At 34.8% G+C, this 19,395-nt stretch overlaps 1 protein-coding gene across 3 annotated transcripts in view; it reads right to left on the bottom strand.

Moving 5' to 3' along the window:
• Positions 1 to 13,563: 13,563 nt before the first annotated feature.
• Positions 13,564 to 19,395, bottom strand: part of ABCD2 (ATP binding cassette subfamily D member 2) — a 72,179-nt gene continuing 66,347 nt past the window's right edge. For all 3 annotated transcript variants that reach the window (XM_007111355.1, XM_007111356.1, XM_055085165.1), the window contains one exon: positions 13,564 to 13,783. In XM_007111355.1, coding sequence (XP_007111417.1) covers positions 13,564 to 13,783 — 220 coding nt within the window. The remainder of the gene's footprint in view (positions 13,784 to 19,395) is intronic.

Here is a 19,395-nt window from a genome sequence, read left to right as displayed (position 1 = left end):
GTCTGCATGTCCAGAGCCTGTGCTCCGCAATGGGAGAGGCCACAGTGGTGAGGCCCGCATACCGCAAAAAAAAAAAAAAAAAAAAAAATGAAGAGGAAACACTTTTGAACTCATTTTATGAGGCCAGCTTTACCCTAATATCAAAACCAGGCAAGGACACTACAAAAAAAAATGAAAATTACAAGCCACTATCACTGATGAACATGGATGCAAGAATCCTCAACTATTAGCACACTGAATCCAACAATACATTAAAATAATCATACCTTATGATCAAGTGAGATTTGTTCCAGTGATCGTTCAACATCTGCAAATCAATCAATGTAATACATATTAACAAACTGAAGAATAAAAAACATATTATCAGCTCAATAGATGAAGAAAAATTTTTTGGCAAAATTCAACACCCATTTACAATAAAAACTCTCAACAATGTTGGCATAGAGTGAACATAACTTTACATCATAAAGGTCATATATGACAAGTCTATAGTTAACATCATACTCAATAGTGAAAAACTGGAAGAATTTCCTCTAAGATTAGGAAGAAGACAAGGATGTCCACTTTTACCACATTCACTCCACATAGTATTGGAAGTCCTGGCCACAGCAATCAAACAAGAAAAAGAAATAAAAACATCCAAGTTAGAAAGTAAGAAGTAAAACTGTCACTGTTTGTAGATGACATTACTTTACATATAGAAAACCTTAAAGACCCCACCAAAAAAAACTTATAACAAATGAACAAACTCAGTAAAGTTTCAGGGTGCAAAATCAATATACAAAAATTTGTTCCACTTCTATACACTAACAGCAAACTATCAGAAAGAGAATTAAGAAAACAATCCCATTTATAATTGCATCAAAACATTAACCAATAATTTTAACAAAGGAGGTAAAAGACCTGTACACTAAAATTTATAATACATTGATGAAAGGAATTGATGAAGACAAAAATAAACGGAAAGCTATTCTGTGTTTATGGATTGGAAGAACTGGTATCATTAAAATAGCCATACTTCTCAAAGAAATCTGCAGATTCAACGCAAGCCCTATCAAAATTCCAATGTCCTTTTTCACAGAACTATTAAAAAACACTCCTAAAATTTGTATGAAATTGCAAAAGACTCTGAATAGCCAAAGCAGTCTTGAGGCAGAACAAAGATGGAGGAATTACACTTCTTGATTTCATGACTTTACAAAGCTATAGTCATCAAACTGTACGGTATTTATATAAAAACATATATAGACCAATGGAATAAAATAGAGAGCCCAGAAAGAAACCCAGGCATATACAGTCAATTAATTTATGACAAAGGAGTGCAGATTGTGTAATGGGGAAAGATAGTCTCTTTACTAAATGGTGTTGGTAAAACTGGACAGCCACATACGAAGAATAAAATTAGACGACTGTCTTACACCATACACAAAAGATCACTCCAAATTGATTAAGGACTTGAATATAAAACCTGAAACCATAAAAGTTCTAGAGGAATACATAGGTGGTAAGCACCTTGATATCAATCTTGGCAATGGTTTTTGGGGGATCTGACTCCAAAATAAAGGCGACAAAAGCAAAAGTAAATAGTAGGATTACACCAAAGTAAAAAGTTTCTGCACAGGAAATAAAACCATCAACAAAATTAAAAGGCAGAATGGGAGAAAATATTTTTGCAATTAGATATCTGAGAAGAGGTTAATATCCAAAATATATTTTAAAATTTATACAATTCAACAGTGAAAAATCAATCCAATCTAAAAAGGGGCAGAGGAATAAACATATTTCTAAAGAGAATGTACAGTTGGCCATCAGGCACATGAAAAGATGCTCAACGTCACTAATCATTAGGGAAATGCAAATCAATACCACAATGAAATACCACCTCACACGTGTCAGAATTGCCATTGTCAGGTAGATAAGAAATAGAAAGTAATGGCAAGGACGTAGAGAAAGGGAATCCTTGTGCCCTGTTGGGGTGCTGCCATTATGGAAAACATTATGGAGTTTCTTCAAAAAGTTAAAAATAGAAGTACCACATGATCCAGCAATTTCACTTCTGGGTATATATCTAAAGAAAACAAAAACACGAATTCAAAAGGATATGTGCACCCCTTTGTTCATTGCAGTATTGTTTACAATAGTTAGGATATGGAAACAACCTAAGTGTCCATGAATTGATGTATGGATAAAGAAGATGTGAAAGACCCTGTGACAAGAAGGTATGTTTCCCATTTCAGGGAATGAAAGAAGAACTTGGAGCAAAGAAAGCATTGTTCAAGAAGAGGCTCTGGAAGGAGAGAATCCAGATTATGCAGGGTTTTATAGGCCAAATTAAGATTTTAGTTTATCCCAAGAGTTATTGAAAGTCATTGAGAGAAGAACAATAGGATTAGAGTTGCATTAGGAAAATCACTCTGACTATTGTGACTAGAGTGGATGGGCCCAAGAGAAATTGTGCCCATGTGTAGCATGAGACATGTAGAAAAATGTTCATAGCAGTTTACTGTTCTTAACGGCCCTAAACTAGAAACAGACCAAATGTTCATCAAGAGTAGAACGAATAAGTAAATTGTCACATGTATACAATGGATTTCTATGTAAAGTGGGAATGAACAGACTAAGACTGAACACTAGTACATGGATGAACTTCAAGCACATAATGTTAGATAAAAGCCAGACACAGAAAGACACATACAGTGTCATTCTATTTGCATAAAATTAAAAGCAGGCAAGACTAACGTGTGGTGTTAGAAGTTAGGATAGTAGTTATACTACGAGTGGTGAAGAGGGAATAGTTATTAGAAGGGAGCATTAGGTGGGCTTCAGTGCTGGCAATGCCCTATTTATTAGGTGGTGGTTAAACAGATGTTGGATTTGTGACAATGTATTTCACCGTATATTCACACTTCGTGCAGTTTTCAGTATATGTACAATATCGCACTGAAAAACATTTTTAAACTTTTTAAAAGTATAGATTGAATTATTAAGAGTTATTGAATGGATACGATGAGATTGGTTGGGAAGCAATGGCAGTAATCCAAGTGAGAGAAATGATTTCTCCTTGAACCTTGCTAATGTGAAGATGGAAAGGAGACTTATATGAGAGTTATTATTTAGGCGGCAAAATGAACAGAATTTGGTGCTGAATTAGATATGGACTGTGAGGAATGAGGAAGTATTAAGGAGTATTCCTTGGAGCAACTGATTGAGGAAACAAAAGAAGCAGTCCTCTGTTTGTGAGAAGGGACAAGGGGTAGAACAAATGAGCTGTAAGAAAAGGAGAAGGAGGTAGGGTTGCATTTGTTCAGAGAGCAGAGAGTTGTGGAGAGTGAGAGAGTGAATGAACTAAAGAAATATGATAGGATTGCAGAGTGGTACTGAATCATCATAACTTTCTAGTGAACATTTTACTGTGAAGAGTGACTTGTTCTATCAACACTCAGCTGTTCCTGTCCAGGCATGAAGAGAACCAGTGATTAGGATAACACATGATTGGAGTTTTGCTGGATGGGTGTGATCAATATAGTTTTCAGGTAATATGATAAGTCAAAATAGATCAGTAAGAGGTTGGGGTACATTCCAACTTTCCATACTCATCATAATGAAAGAGGATTTTCAATGAGCATCTATTCAAGTATTCCCTGGGAATCTGGAAATTCACTTGAGATGGTAACAGAGATGAGGGAAGCCAGTGTGATGAAGGTCATAGGTCTCCAGGATTACTATTCCTCTCCTCTCTAAACATACCTTCCATTGTCACTACAACCACAGTCACATATTACCATTTTTCCTTCTTATCTTTCTCTTTATTGTTCTTTTCCTACAAGTCCCTTTCTCCTCCTCATGTCCTCTTCCCTTTAGGGGATTGTATGGAAGAAATAAAAGAAGTGGATCTGCCAAAATTGTGTTGGGACACTGGCAGACTTGGAACTGGAGAAACTAAATTGAGAGGAAGATTAGTGTTTTAACTTTTTGGACACATCAGTTTATACATAATTTTAGGCTTTAGTAACCAGCGGACCCATTGCAAAGACCCAATGCAAAGTCTATACGATTTAAGTGATATGCCAACTAGCATTTGGACACTAGGCAAAATTGAAAAAGAAAGCATTTTTACCTTTTTTTGTGTGCCTATCTCCCTTTTTCTTCTGCTAATAGCTAATTTATTCATTCAGTTATTCAGTCATTTATTCCACAAACATATTGAGTAACTACTGATGTATAGTACTATATCAGACACTAAGCTAGTTGTCTTCTAACAAGTCAGACCTGGGGGGGTGTCTCTTAATCCAAAAGGACCACCCCTCTCTCCTAAATTAGCCCTCTCTTTTCCATGACTCAATCAAAACCATTTCCTAAGGGATGCTGATTAGATTTTTATTTAGATAACTCATACCAGTATATGCATAAATGGTAATAACTATAAGCATATGCCAGGCTTTCTCCTGAGCACTTTATAAGTATGAATACATTTAATCTTCACAACATACTATGAGGTAAGTAATATTATTATCTCTACTTTAAAAATGAGAAACCCAAGGGATGGAGAGATTAAGTAACATGGTCATCAGGGAGGTGGCAGAGGCAGGACTCAACATAACAGTCTTTCTCCAAAGTCTGTTTTCCTAATGTTACTGCTCAAGTTCAGCTGCTCACCACTTGAAAGCCAATACTCAAGAGATGAAAGGGAAAAGGAAAAAGCTACTTTTTTTCAGGAGGCCAGCAGACTTGGGAGAATGTGGACTCATGTCCAAAAACCAGCTCCAAATATTCTGCTCAGCCATGAAAGTTTTTAAAGGGAGAATCATCTGAGGAGGGGAGTCAGAGTCATTGTTATCTTCCACTGTGTGCAGATTTTCTTCTGATTGGTTGGTGGTGAGGTAACCAGGGCAGTGTTCCAGGACCCTTGTGCTCAGTCTGAAGTTACCATCCTCCACCTGGTTGGGGGCCTTTTCTCCTTCAGAAGAATTCAAAGGTATTCTGTTATATATATTCCCTGAGGAGGAACCAGGACGCTGCCCCATGGCTGCACTACTGTTTCTTGACTGCTCCTCTTTGTTTCTTCATTCCCTCCCTTCTCTGATAAGCAGCTGTTTGAATCTGCCCTTTGGAACTCAGGGAAGGTCAAGGAGGCTGAATGAAGCTTATTTCCTACAAAAAAGAAACAGGGGACACAGAAAGAATTTATACCTGGGAGGACCCCACAGGGTCCTGCTGCATTTCACAAATCACTGCCCAACATAACCTACACCTGAGGCTTGTTGTGAGGTGAGAATAAGTGCTGCATTCTAATAGACTCTGTTATGGGTTGGAATTGAATTGCTTTAGCCTTTGAATTCACCCTTTTGTTCTTACCATCAGGAGTCTAGTGGTCATTAGGGTGAAGTTGTTCAGTTGCTATTGAATTTTATGTAAACATTAAAGAAAGCAAAAGTCTATTCATGTCTCTAATTTGGAGAAAGACCTCTTTATGGTCATTGGGATTGATAATAATGAGGGTATAGGATCTATGAATTCCTGGGCCTATTCTACCTGACTTGAGGGGTGTTGACACCTACCCAGAGAAGTAGAAAGAGGAAGGATATACACTTGTGGGATCTCAGAAAGAAACTAAACATGGAGCTAGGTGATCCAATTAGACAGTTAATGTGATATCTAATTTCTACTGAATCAGCAAATTATGTGAAACTTTTATAATCAGCATTCTGTTGGGAAGACTGAGACCAGTGTATTACTTCTTAACTTATTCTAGAGAAAAGGAAAGAAGGTGGATGAAGCAAATAGTATGAAATCCCAATATCCTCAAGTTTTTTCAGCAGAAAAGAAAAAAAAAATACACATTGTAGTTTTACCTAGCAGTATGGGTTTAGTTTATGAGGATATGAAGGAGAGAATGCACTTCATTTATACCTCTTCCTCAGTGATTTCACTCATTCTCATTAATTCATTTTCATTCTTTCATTCATTCATTTTTGTTCTTTTGCACTATTTTTATTCATTTGTTTACTCATCCATTTATGCACCTATTGAACAAATACTTTTTATTATTTATTTATTTATTTATTTATTATTATTTTTTCTGTGTGTGTGGTATGCGGGCCTTCCTCTGCTGTGGTCTCTCCCGTTGCGGAGCACAGGCTCCGGACGCGCAGGCTCAGCGGCCATGGCTCACAGGCCCAGCCGCTCCGCGGCATGTGGGATCCTCCCATACCGGGGCGCGAACCCGGTTCCCCTGCATCAGCAGGCGGACGCGCAACCACTGCGCCACCAGCGAAGCCAACAAATACTTTTTAAATGTCCTCCAACTGCCATGTATTGTTCTAGGTGCTATAAATATTGCCATAAATAATACAAGCAAATTCCTGGTCCACAGAGTTCACAGTCTACGGAGGGCAAAGGTAGTAGACAGAGAGAAACAACTAAGAAATTAATGAATACGATAAATGGAGAAATAAGTTTCATAAATAAAACTGATGTGATAGAGAGGAACTTGTTGGGGGGGTATTTTAGATTATGTGACAAATGAATAAAATTGAATAAAAGGTAGCATGTGATAAATGTGATGACAGGATTTTAAATAAAGTGCTCTGTAAGCATTAAAAAAGAAAGAGTTTTGTATAACTGGAAAGAATTTAAGACATCCTTAAAGCTAGATAGAGTTTCGGTAGGTGAAGGTGGTGGAATAAAGACATTCCTGATTTGAGAAAGAAAATGAATAAGGGAGGAAATAAAAGGGAACACCTGTCATGAACAGCCAAAGGAATGAGGTGCAGAAGGATGGATGAGGGGTAAGGGGAGACAGCTTTTGGAAGCAAAAGAAACAGACTGCAGTCCTAAACATCATGAAACAAGTTTTAATTAAAAAATTCTTCAGGCAAAGGACTTGAATAGACATTTCTCCAAAGAGGATATACAAATGACCAAGAAGCATGTGAAAAATGCTCAACATTACTAATAATCAGAGAGATGCAAATCAAAACCACAATGACACATAACCTCACATCTGTTAGAATGACTATCATCAAAAAGACAATTGATAACCAACAAGTGTTGGTTAGGATGTGGAGAAAGGAAATCCCTGTGTATTGTTGGAGGGAATGTAAATGGGTACAGCCACCATGGAAAATAGAATGGAGGTTTCTCAAAAATTAAAAACAGAACTACCATATGAACCAACAGTCTCATTCCTGGGTATATCTCCAAAATAATTGAAAGCAGGGTCTTGAAATATTTGCACACCCATATTCATAGCAGCACTATACACATTATCAAAGAGGAATAAGCAACCTATTCTTTCAACTGATGAAAAGATAAATGAAAGGTGGTAATACATACAATGGGATATTATTCAGCCTTCAAAAGGAAGGAAATCTTCTTCACAAGCCACAATATGGATTAAACTTGAGGATGTTATGCTAAATGAAATGAGCCAGTTTAAAAAAGACAAATTCTGTATGATTCTAATTAGATGATGTATCTAACATTGGCAAATTCATGAAAGTAGAATGATGGTTACCAGGGGCTGGGAGGAGGGGGAAAGAGGAGTTTTTGATAGTTTCAGATTTATAAGATAAAAAAATCCTAGAAATCTGTTTCACAACAATGTGAATGTAGTTTACTGAAAAATACACTTGAAAATGGTTAAGATGGTAAACTTTGTTTTTTATCACAATAAAAAAAATTATTCAGTTACTTTAGTTCTCAAGATCATTATGCTGCTTCTGTATTAAACTATTAAACTTCTAAAGTGTGTGTGTGTGTGTGTGTGTGTGTGTTAGGTTGCAGGAAAATATATGTATCTGTTTGGAACTACATTAACCTCATTTATCTAAATCCCACTTACATGGATCTTGGAAAATTTTCCCATATTGAGCAACAAGCTGTCCTAAACAAGGGGATATTGATTATTGTTTCAACAATTTTTATTACTCTTGAATTATCAATATCTGTGTTGCAAAATTCCCATTACATTAGTTTCCCAATAAAATGTCATCTGATTATAGGACTTCTTTTGCCTCACCCTGTGTGAGTTCTGACACATTTCTAGTATAAACTTGTCTAACTTTATACATCTGCATAATGTTTAGACCCAGTACTTTTTAAGTATTAAGTTTAATATATTCAATATGTAAAAATTAAATAATATATTTGATATATAAAGTTGTCTCCTCTTTTATACAGATCAAGCTGTAATTAAATGATAGAGCCAAGTGAATATCATTTAATGTTTAATATTTCATTGCCTCATTGAAGCCTTATCTATTTTATAGGCATTAAATTACATAAAAATACATAAGGTGAATACTTAATCACCATATCACCTACATTAGAACACAAGTACAGAGATAAAGCATATAATTTTAAATATGTTTAACTCTGGAACACTTGTCTATTTACTTTTATAATTATTGGGGATTTTTTGGTTGTTTCTGTTTTGCTTTGTGTTTTGCTTTTTAGAACTTTTCTGCTATAGTTATCTTCATTTTGTGTTAACACGAGAGAGGTGCTTTTCATTGTACAAAACTGGCTCACTTTACATGATCTGAATTTGAGAAGCTCATATTTCTCAAGTTTCAAGACAACATGCCAAATGTATGGGAGCACCTACTGGTGAAGGATGATATAGTCCTACAGACTGGTTTTATTGGACCTTGTAATTTAGACCAAGTTGGAAGGCATGAGGCTTATGAAGCCCGTAAGTGTATAATCAAGGGAATTCTGCTGCCAAAAAATGCTTATTGCTTAAATATTGCAAGAGAGTGGTATTAGGCAAGAAATACAAGAACTGAGAAGACACATAAAACAAATATACCATTTAGATGGGACCACAATATCTAACAGGCATAAAATTGTTTAGTATTGAGGTACTAAAAGGGCTTATCTCATGAAGGCTGAGATAAGGTTTTTCTCCTTCACTTCTGAATCCCTAGCATGGTAACTGGTACCTTGAATGTGTCAATAAATATTTACTGAATTAATAAATGTTAACCGATTTGGAATTTCTTCCTCAAAATATCTGAAAATTTGCCTTCTTTTCTCCTTCTCCCATAGGACCATATCCATCGTTTATAATAAAGACAAGAAAAATATAATTTGTGTGACAAATTTCCTTTTTAGATGAAAAAAAAAAGCTTCTTTTTGGTTAACCAGAAACCCTGAGCCAGTTAAAAAATATACTACGACTTTAGAGTTAAAAACTGTAATAATGAAAAATGACCTAAACTAATTAAAAGGAAGGTGATGGGGAGTTGCAAAGGCTTTGTAATCAAATATTTCTAGGTTCAAATTTCACCTCTATAGCTTAGTAGCTGCATTAGGTTGGATGAATTGCTTAACTTCTCTGTTCTCACTTTCCTTTTTTATTAGAGTTTTGTGAAGACTTAATGAGTCAATGTATATGCAATGCTTTGTGCCTACTTGGTAAATAATAAATAGCAGCTATTGAATTTTTCTCTGAATGAAGGTACTCATTTTCCTAATTTTCAGTGGACCATAAGCTTCTTGGGAGAGGGACCATATTTTATTCATTCCTAGAACATAGCACAGTGTTTGGCATAAGTTGCTACTTAATAAATAAATGTGTTGAATTAATAAAGAAAATAAATATTTAAACAACTATTTGGTGACTACTGTTCACAGTACTTGACAAAATTGTGCATCATACCACTTGTAACTGAGGTGTATGCAGACACCCAACAGAATCATTTAAAATATAGAAATAGGATATTTTCTATCACTGGAATAATCTGTAATTCCTTTGATTAATCAAGTTTTTTTCATGATGATTTAGGAACTCACAAGTAATGCTGAGCTCAAATAACTGCATACTGGATGGAGAGTATATTATAATGTATTCACACCATAACCACATTGTAGTTTAGCCACATAGTGATTTTTACCATTAAGGACATTTTTCTCATTTGCTTTCATTAATACAACTACTACTCAACCCCTGCTTATAAGTATAGATAATTGGTTTTGAAAATTTCACAATAAAAACTGTAGGGGCTTCCCTGGTGGCGCAGTGGTTGGGGGCCCGCCTGCCGATGCGGGGGACGCGGGTTCGTGCCCCGGTCCGGGAAGATCCCACATGCCATGGAGCCTGCGCGTCTGGAGCCTGTGCTCCGCAACGGGGAGAGGCCACAGCAGTGAGAGGCCCGCGTAACGCAAAAAAAACCAAAAAACAAAAAACTGTAAAGCCGTTTTGTACTTGGTAATCAGGAAAGGCATCACCAATGAGGAAGGGATGCTTTTAATAAAAATATTTTATACATCCACCTGAAAGTTCTCATGTGGCAAACATTACAACCCTTAATCATACCTAAACGTAAATCATCAGACCTGTAAATACTCTGGGTTATGTGAAAGTACTTTACACTTCTAAATGAAAATAATTTTGTCCATAAAGTAGTTATACCAAAGACATCTCTTTTAATCGATGGTTTAATAACCATTACTATTTTATGCATATCTCAGAAGTGTGTAACATTCTCTGGATCGGTGTTCCAATGTGTAACAAATTTTTCTAGGCTTATGGAATCAAAAAACTATTCCAAACAGGTTTTAATAAGCTAAAACTATTGCCAAATATGAAATTATATTTGGAAGCAAAGTCTCAAAAAAAACTAACACGTTCATTTGTACCTTTACTGGAAGAACAAAATTTGACACAAAAACTAAATTACTATCAAGGGAAAACCATTCCCATTGGAAACAAATGTAAACTCGGGTTGAATTTCAAGATATATCATTCTCCTTGAGATTAATGGAGAAAGATTTTTACACATTATCTTGTCGACAAGAATGCACACTATTTTAGACTCATGCTTGGCATAACATTACATGCTGTAGAAATGTAACAACATTTTCATAGAATGCAACTTATTTTCCAAGTTTATAAGTTAACCAAAAAAAGCACATGTAAAAACCAAGCTCTATAAACTTACAGCTTTTTTTGACCAAAACAAAACAAACGGAAGTCAAAATAATTGGGGCAAATAGATACCATGGTAAAACTTGTTTGAAAATTGAAATATTCTTTCTTTTTCCTTTCCTCATCTATATTCAAAGATGGCTACTTCATTTCTCAATCTTGTTCACATTTTTCACAAAATATAACTATAAGAATAGTAAAATATGGTATACTCATTGGACCATTTTGTAAACAGTTAAATGAAACATAAATACAAATTCAAATTAAAGATTTTTTCCCCTGCAAGTTAGAGGATATTGGTCATGGAAGAAAATTCAGAAAAAAAAAAAAAGGCACAAAAAAGCACATGCAAAACATGTTTCTCTTAGAACTTTAACATTTAAACTGCAGTGTGTATAGCTTTTAATACAGAATTTTAAACATCCTTGAATCCTGTACATTATAAATAATGAGTTCTTTACTTCAGCCAGTTGGTAGGATATATTAAATAAGGGCTAATTTAAAATCTTTGTTTTGGCATTCTTTTCAAAGTTTCAAAACACAATATATTGGTTCCTAAATGCTTTATTTTTCAAATTAAGAAAATTAAGGCATAAAAATTATGTACATGTTTCAAATGAGGACTTTTCATTTTCTTCTTATACCTTTAAAAATTAACTTAAGCTACTTGCCCCAGAATTTTCCCTACAGCCGTATAAACTGAATAACTGCTAATATAGAACTTAGATTAATGAATAATTTTTATCAAGTTTAAGTTTTGGTTCCATGCATTTTTTTTAAACCTTTGATGTCTGCCTCACTTTTCTAATAGGAAGTACTAGTAACTGACAAACGAATAAAGGAACAGCTAATGATACTAACAGAAAAACTTAGATGTACTGGTTTTGATTTTATATTACATTCCTTCACATACGGTGGTTACATTTATTGATAATTAAAAATGTCTTAGCATGGAAGAATTGAAAATATGAAAATGTCATGATTCTATTACATGTTCTATCACAAGCATCATGAATGACATCCAGGTACTCTACCAGCTGAAAAAGTCTGAGAATCACTGACTTAGCATCTACTATGGCTGTGTCTAAATATGCAAATAAAATCCTAAACCACTAATAACAGCATTCCCATTTTCCCTGGCCTATCAACATAGTGGCATACGCAGTAGGAGATTAAAATGGTAGTCCTGGCTTTCATACTCCCAACTCCAAGGCAATCGAATATATAAGATTTATTTCATATGACTATTCCATACAGATTCTTTCTCATTATGTTCAATAAATATTAAATTGATTTATAACACAATTCCCCTTCTGAATGTTGGCTGTAGAGGTACATTAATATTGCGTATGAGTGCATAGCTGCTGAAAGATTTGCTAACTTTCCTGCCCTGTTTTAAACCACAGATCAATAACCTTTCCATTTTGTACTTAAATTTCCATACCTTGTAAACAATAATCAAATAACAATAACACTAACATTACTAAATTTATTCTCTTTTCAACATCTCATCTAACTTTTATTGCTATTATAGTCCAGTTGAATTTCAAGGATAATACTGAAAATAGCACTGAACCAGGGAAACAGGGGAAATTCATTTGACCCCTGGATCTGCATGATTAGGGCAAATCTGAGTGTCAATTTTCTCAAAAGCAAACTAGGAAGAAAAATATTTGCCTCAAAAGTTTGCCACAGGATTAAAATTAATTGACGTAAGGGAGGATTGTAAATTATAAAGTACTATTCCAATGTATGTTATTACTACTATGATTTTGAAAATCCCTCCATTGTATTATAGCACTGCTATTTTCAAAATGTGGTGGAATTCTCCTCTGGGGACAAAAACAAGCTAAGTATTTCTGGACAGAGTTTGCAATAAATAATCCTTCCAAGTAAAGTAACAGGCTGAGACAAACATTGTTTGGATACTCCTTTTCTGTATTGGCAATTCTCTTTTTAAAATGAAAGTTTATTAACAAGTAAGATTCTCATTAAAATGAACTTATGTGCCCATGAGATGCTCAAAATCTAAAATTAAAAATAGGATATTTTATAAATATAAAAGAAGTATAGCCATGCTTCTTTCTTTCAACCACTGCCATTAAAAGAGTTTCTTTCATATTGAAATTATTTATCAAACAGTTAGTGGTTCTCTACACAGGTTTAGTTGACCACTAGCAATAAAGGAACATGAATTCTAGCTGTTAAATCTAAAAATCATAAATGGACAGAAATGTTACTCAAACTTCTAATTTTATGCACCTTGTTGCAACACTGCTCTTAAGTTGTCCATTCTCAAGATATGTCCCATGTTTGTTAAGAATTTCAGACACAACACATACACATTAGCAAATCTAGTATTCATCATGAATTTACCTAGAAAATCCTGTTTTACATGTGAAATACGCTTTCACTAGGAATTAGTATAAGCCATAATGACTAATTTTACATAATGCATTTGTTTATTTTCTTCTGAAAAGTCAGATCTTATATTTCCTTGATGCTAAAATCTTATAAAACATTTCTTATGCTCTTTTTTCCCCTGTGCTTAGCTTAACACAATGCATGCCCTATAACAGTGTCTCTGAGCCTTTAACTAAAAATTAACTTTTAAAACATGTCAAAAAAAATTAGGATGTCTCATCTTCATTTTTTATTGTTTTCAGCACCGAGTCTTCTCCCAAAATTTTACATAGTTCATTGAGTCTCTGCTGCATTTTGGGAATTCCAGCTAGCTGAGATTCTAGCTTTTGTTTTTCTTCACTTAGTGTTAAACGAATAGCAGTGTCCAATTGTTCAAAGCGCCAACCTCCTTCACCATCAAACTGTAATAAATGAGTGTGGTATTTCCTGCATAATCAAAATGAAATAATATTATTAACAATAATTACAAAAAGCCATTTTAGTTATAGATTTATCATTCTAATTGATATCCAAAGGCAAATTTTAAGTAAGGTGCCTATTTTACATTTGATTTTCAAGAATCCCTCAAAGAGGTAAAATATTGTGATTTTTTTTTTTTTACTCCAAAAGTCATTAGTCTAGCCTCTAGGAAATTCTACTGCTTGTATTAAATTTATTTTATATTGTGAATATACGTGAATTGCAAAGGAAGACATACTGTTGCATCTATTTATATTCATAGCCCAGTATGAATAAATATCAAAGCATACTTAGAATGGGAATAAGGAAAGGAAGCAGAGGGAAGAAAGTAAAAATTTAAAAGGCTATTAAAAAAATAACTAAGAAGGGCTTCCCTGGTGGCTCAGTGGTTGAGAGTCCGCCTGCCAATGCAGGGTACATGGGTTCATGCCCCGGTCCAGGAAGATCCCACATGCCACGGAGCAGCTAGGCCCATGAGCCATGGCTGCTGAGCCTGCGCGTCCGGAGCCTGTGCTCCGCAACGGGAGAGGCCGCGACAGTGAGATGCCCACATACCACAAAAAAAACCAAAAAACAAACAAACAAAAAACAAAAAAAAAAATAGCTAAGAAAAATAAAGGAAATACAATACCAATTCATTAGTACACTATCCTTTGGGAATGAGTTAGTCAACATAAGTAAAAATTTCTCAAAAATTAAAGTTTTAAAACATTTTAAAAAAATGAACTGATAGAAATCTTCAGCTATCAATACTTCCATGCTTTCATATAATTTAATCTCTTTTCTCATGGCTCAAGTTCATAATTAGGAACTTCAGAGAGGTATAGAGATGACTTTATCGATGAGACAGAAGGCAGTTCACCTTCTCCTAAATGAAGGCTAAGGTCACCAATCTCTGGGAATTGTAGGGTGTGTGTAAAGAGGGTAATCTGGCAGAGCTGTTCTTGCATGGCTGAGCCACTGCATTTTGTCACTATGCTGAAGAGGCACATGTTCTTATGTATCCTCAGTTTTTGTCTTTCTCTTACAGTTTTTCTCACTTCTTGCCTTCTTTTAAGCTCTCATCAGTCATTATTTACTATGATCAGTGGGGGTATATCAAGTAGCTTTTACCTCCATTTTTAAACTGAGATATGATTCATATACCATAAATTCATCCTTTTAAAATGTAAAATTCAATGATTTTTGGTATATTTACAAGCTCATGCAACCATCAGCACTATCCAATTCCAGAATATTTTCTTCACCCCAAAAAGAAACCTCATACATATTAACAGTCCCTCCCGATTTCTCCTTCTGCTCAGCCCCTGCCAACCACCAATCTCCTTTATGTCTGTATGGATTTTTCTGTTATGGACATTTCATATATATGGACTCATACAAAATGTGGTTTTTTGTGACTGACTTCTTCCACCCAACAAAATGATTTCAAAGTTCATCTAGTTGTAGTGTTAGTACTTAATTCATTTTTATGGCTGAATAATATTCCATTGTATTACACATTTTATCCATTCACCAATTGATAGAAATTTGGGTTTCATCCAATTTTGTTTGGATGGTTTTAACATGCTGTAAGATGGGGAAACTAAACTAAGTTAAACTATGTCTAAAAGAGTAAATATCACTCTCAAGCTGAAGGCTGAAGTTCATATGTTTGATAACATATGACAGAGATTAATCTTTTCCATATGCTTTTGGGTTTTAAGTTTTCCAAAAATTTGACCTCACAATGGGTGGGACCTGACAAAAATTAAATTGAAAACAATGTATTCCTACATCAAGGGATAAAATTTAAATGTGACAAAAGTGCTATTAAAATATGAGAGCTAAAACAAAAGTAATGGAAAAACAAAAGAAGGATGGTGATATAAGAGAAATGATAGTACAAAAATCATTTTGTTTATTTCATTCTTAACTTCTCTTGGGCTTTCCTAACCTTGGATCTACAACCAGGAGCAATTTTAGAACACAGTAGTTCAGATCTTGAGCAACTTGCATCTTCAATTTATATTGGAGGTTTGGCTCATCACTCTGGTCCTACAACATTATTTGGTTTTTACATGGGGGAAGAAACTGTATAGGTGTTTCATGACTTGATATTCAAAGACGTGTTCTATATATGGGCTAAAATAATATTTCAGAGTTTATCTTAGTCAGAGGAATTTAAAAGAAGCTACTATTTTAACAGAGCCTCATTGGAAATAATCTGCAGACATTCTACACAAATAAGATAAAGCACTGGATAGTGATAATTATAAAATTGTAATTCTATTCAGGAATCAGATAATTTAATAAGCTTCTATAATTTTTGACCTCTTCAGATACTGGTATTGTACTGGTATTGATTTTCATCTTTACAATCAACAATTACCCATTTGTTGTTATGGAGGAAAATATAATACATATTTTTCCTCTTCTGAAATCTTTTCAGGGAAAATAAGAATTTCATGTAGGAAGAAAGGATAATCAGAAATAATAGATTTCTACAACCTAAATGACTAAACTAGTTCACAAAGCAGAACTAATGCGCTTTTCAGTTTACAGGGAAATATACTATGGGTAGCTGCAATTAAAAACATGTTTTTCTTGTTAGAGAGTATAAAATTAGATTTTATTATTTGTTTAAAAAATTGTCCACTACCTACCTATTTGAATGGACAAAATCCAGAATACTGACAACACCAAATGTAAAGCTGTGGACCAATAGGAACTCTCTTTCATTGTTGGTGGTAATGAAAATTGGTAGAGCTACTTTGGAAGACAGTTTTGAAGTTTCTTACAGAACTAAACATACTCTTAACAGTATGATCCAGTAACTGAACGCCTTGATATTTACCCAAAGGACTTTAGAGAACTCATGTCCACACAAAAACCTGCATATGAATGTTTATAACAGTTTTATTCATAATTGCTAAAACTTGGAGGCAACCAAATGTCCTTCAGTAGGTGAATGGATAAACAAACTGTGTATATCAAAACAGTGGAATATCATTCAGCACTAAAAAGAAATGAGCTAGCAAGCAATGAAAAGACATGGAGGAAAATTAAATGACTATCATCACCAAGTTAAAGAAACCAATTTGAAAAGGCCACATACTGTATGGTTCCAGGTATATGACATTCTGGAAAAGGAAAAACTGTGGAAACATTAAAGATGAGTGGTTTCTAGGTGTTGGGGAGGGAGGGATAAATAAGCAGAGCACAGAGGATTTTTAGAGCAGTGAAAATATTCTATATAATACTATAATGATAGATACATGTAATTATAAATTTGTCCAAACCCATGGACTGCACAACACTAAGTGAACCCTAATGTAAATTATGAACTTTGGATGATACTGATGTGTCAGTATAGGTTCATCAATTGTAACAATTATACCGCTCTGGTGGAGGATGTTGATAATGGGGGAGGCTATGCATGTGTGGGCAGAGAGTATAAGGCATATTTCTGTTCCTTTCAATTTTTCTGTGAACCTAAAACTAAAAAAAAAACAAAAACAACAATAACAACAACAACAACAAAAATCTCTTTGTTCTTAAATTAAGAAAAAAATGGCTGAATATGCTTCCAATGCCTATTTAGGCTACTTGAATAGGAACTAAATGACAGGAAGGCATAATAAACCCATTGATAGAAGTCAGAAAAACAGCAGGACTAAGAACCAGAAAGGACTCAAGAGTTCTTCTGGCCTGGTTCCACAGGCATATGTCATAACTGTCTTAAACCAGTTCCTGTTGGTTTTATCCAAGGGGAAATCAGAGCAATCACACTCATTGACATGGACTCTACCTCATCCTGGACTAGATCCAGACTGCCTCTGGGGAGACTGGCAAATCAGGGTCCTATCACTCCAGATGCTAATTATTTAACAACAGAGAGACAAACTACAAAATTCTGTAGAAAGGGTCACTTCATGAAATCCTCTATTTTCAGGTAAACTATCTGAGGAAAGAAAAATATGAAAAATCTGAATGTTTAAATAAAGTGTGAAATAGATAATTATCTTCTCTATAGAAGTAGAAGTCAGTCAAAGAAGTTTGAACAATTAAAGCCTGATCTGCATGGAATGCTCAGCTTACTCACAATTTTAAAGTAAAGATTTCTATAAGGTAAAGGGTCTGGAAAGGCTTCAAAGACCCAAAGGCTTTAACTCAAATAAAGCTTGCTACTTAGTCTAGGTTTGAAGTCGTGTATATAATGACAGCTTTGGCATAAATGTGATCAGCCACATGCCAAAGAATGCTCCAGTCAGAGAGGAAGAATCCTTCCTGTCCCTTGGGAAATAGGAGGCCAAAGCATATAGAGTCCATTATATAGTTACTAACATGTCAAAGGAAAAGATTTTGATTTATGAAATAGAAATGCAAATGTAGAGAGTAGAATGTAGTATGAATGAAAAAGTGTTTTTATGATTAATGCATGAGATACATTTTGAGTTCCTTATAATACGTAGAGCAATATAGTAGAGTATAGGGAGTATGATCATAGTAAACTACTTTTCTCAACTTTCTAGCTCTCAGTTTCTTCATCTGTATAATGGGAATAATTAGACTACCTGTACTTATAGTGTTGTTATTAGGCTTAAATAAAATGAGCCTGGAATAGAATAGGTGCTGAATCTGCATTGGCTACTCTTATTAAGATGATAAATCAATAAAAAAGTTGGGGAATGATAAAAATGGTATCATAATTTTTTTAAAAGGGAAAATCACATTAGTTTTTTTTTTCTTCCGCCCATTCTTGGATTGGGTTGTTTGTTTTTTTAAATATTGAGCTGCATGAGCTGTTTATATATTTGGAGATTAATCCTTTGTCCATTGATTCGTTTGCAAATTTTTTCTCCCATTCTGAGGGTTGCCTTTTCGTCTTGTTTGTAGTTTCCTTTGGTTTGCAAAAGCTTTTTTTTTTTCTTAACATCTTTATTAGAGTATAATTGCTTTACAATGGTGTGTTAGTTTCTGCTTTACAACAAAGTGAATCAGTTATACATATACATATGTTCCCATATCTCTTCTCTCTTGCATCTCCCTCCCTCCCATCCTCCCTATCCCACCCCTCTAGGTGGTCACATACCACCTAGCTGATCTCCCTGTGCTATGCGGCAGCTTCGCACTAGCTACCCACCCTACGTTTGGTAGTGTATATATGTCCATGCCAATCTCTCACTTCGTCACAGCTTACCCTTCCCCCTCCCCATATCCTCAATGCCATGCTTTAGTAGGTCTGTGTTTTATTCCCATCCTACCCCTAGGCTCTTCATGACATTTTTTTCCCTTAGATTCCATATACATGTGTTAGCATACGGTATTTGTTTTTCTCCTTCTGACTTACTTCACTCTGTATGACAGATTCCAGGTCCATCCACCTCACTACAAATAACTCAGTTTCGTTTCTTTTTATGGCTGAGTAATATTCCATTGTATATATGTGCCACATCTTCTTTATCCATTCATCTGTTGATGGACACTTAGGTTGCTTCCATGTCCTGGCTATTGTAAATAGAGCTGCAATGAACATTTTGGTACATGACTCTTTTTGAATTATGGTTCTCTCAGGGTATATGCCCAGTAGTGGGATT

This window comes from Physeter macrocephalus, chromosome 6 (assembly GCF_002837175.3).
Source record: "Physeter macrocephalus isolate SW-GA chromosome 6, ASM283717v5, whole genome shotgun sequence".
Lineage (NCBI taxonomy): Eukaryota > Metazoa > Chordata > Mammalia > Artiodactyla > Physeteridae > Physeter > Physeter macrocephalus.
This window is presented reverse-complemented; position numbering and strand designations above follow the sequence as displayed.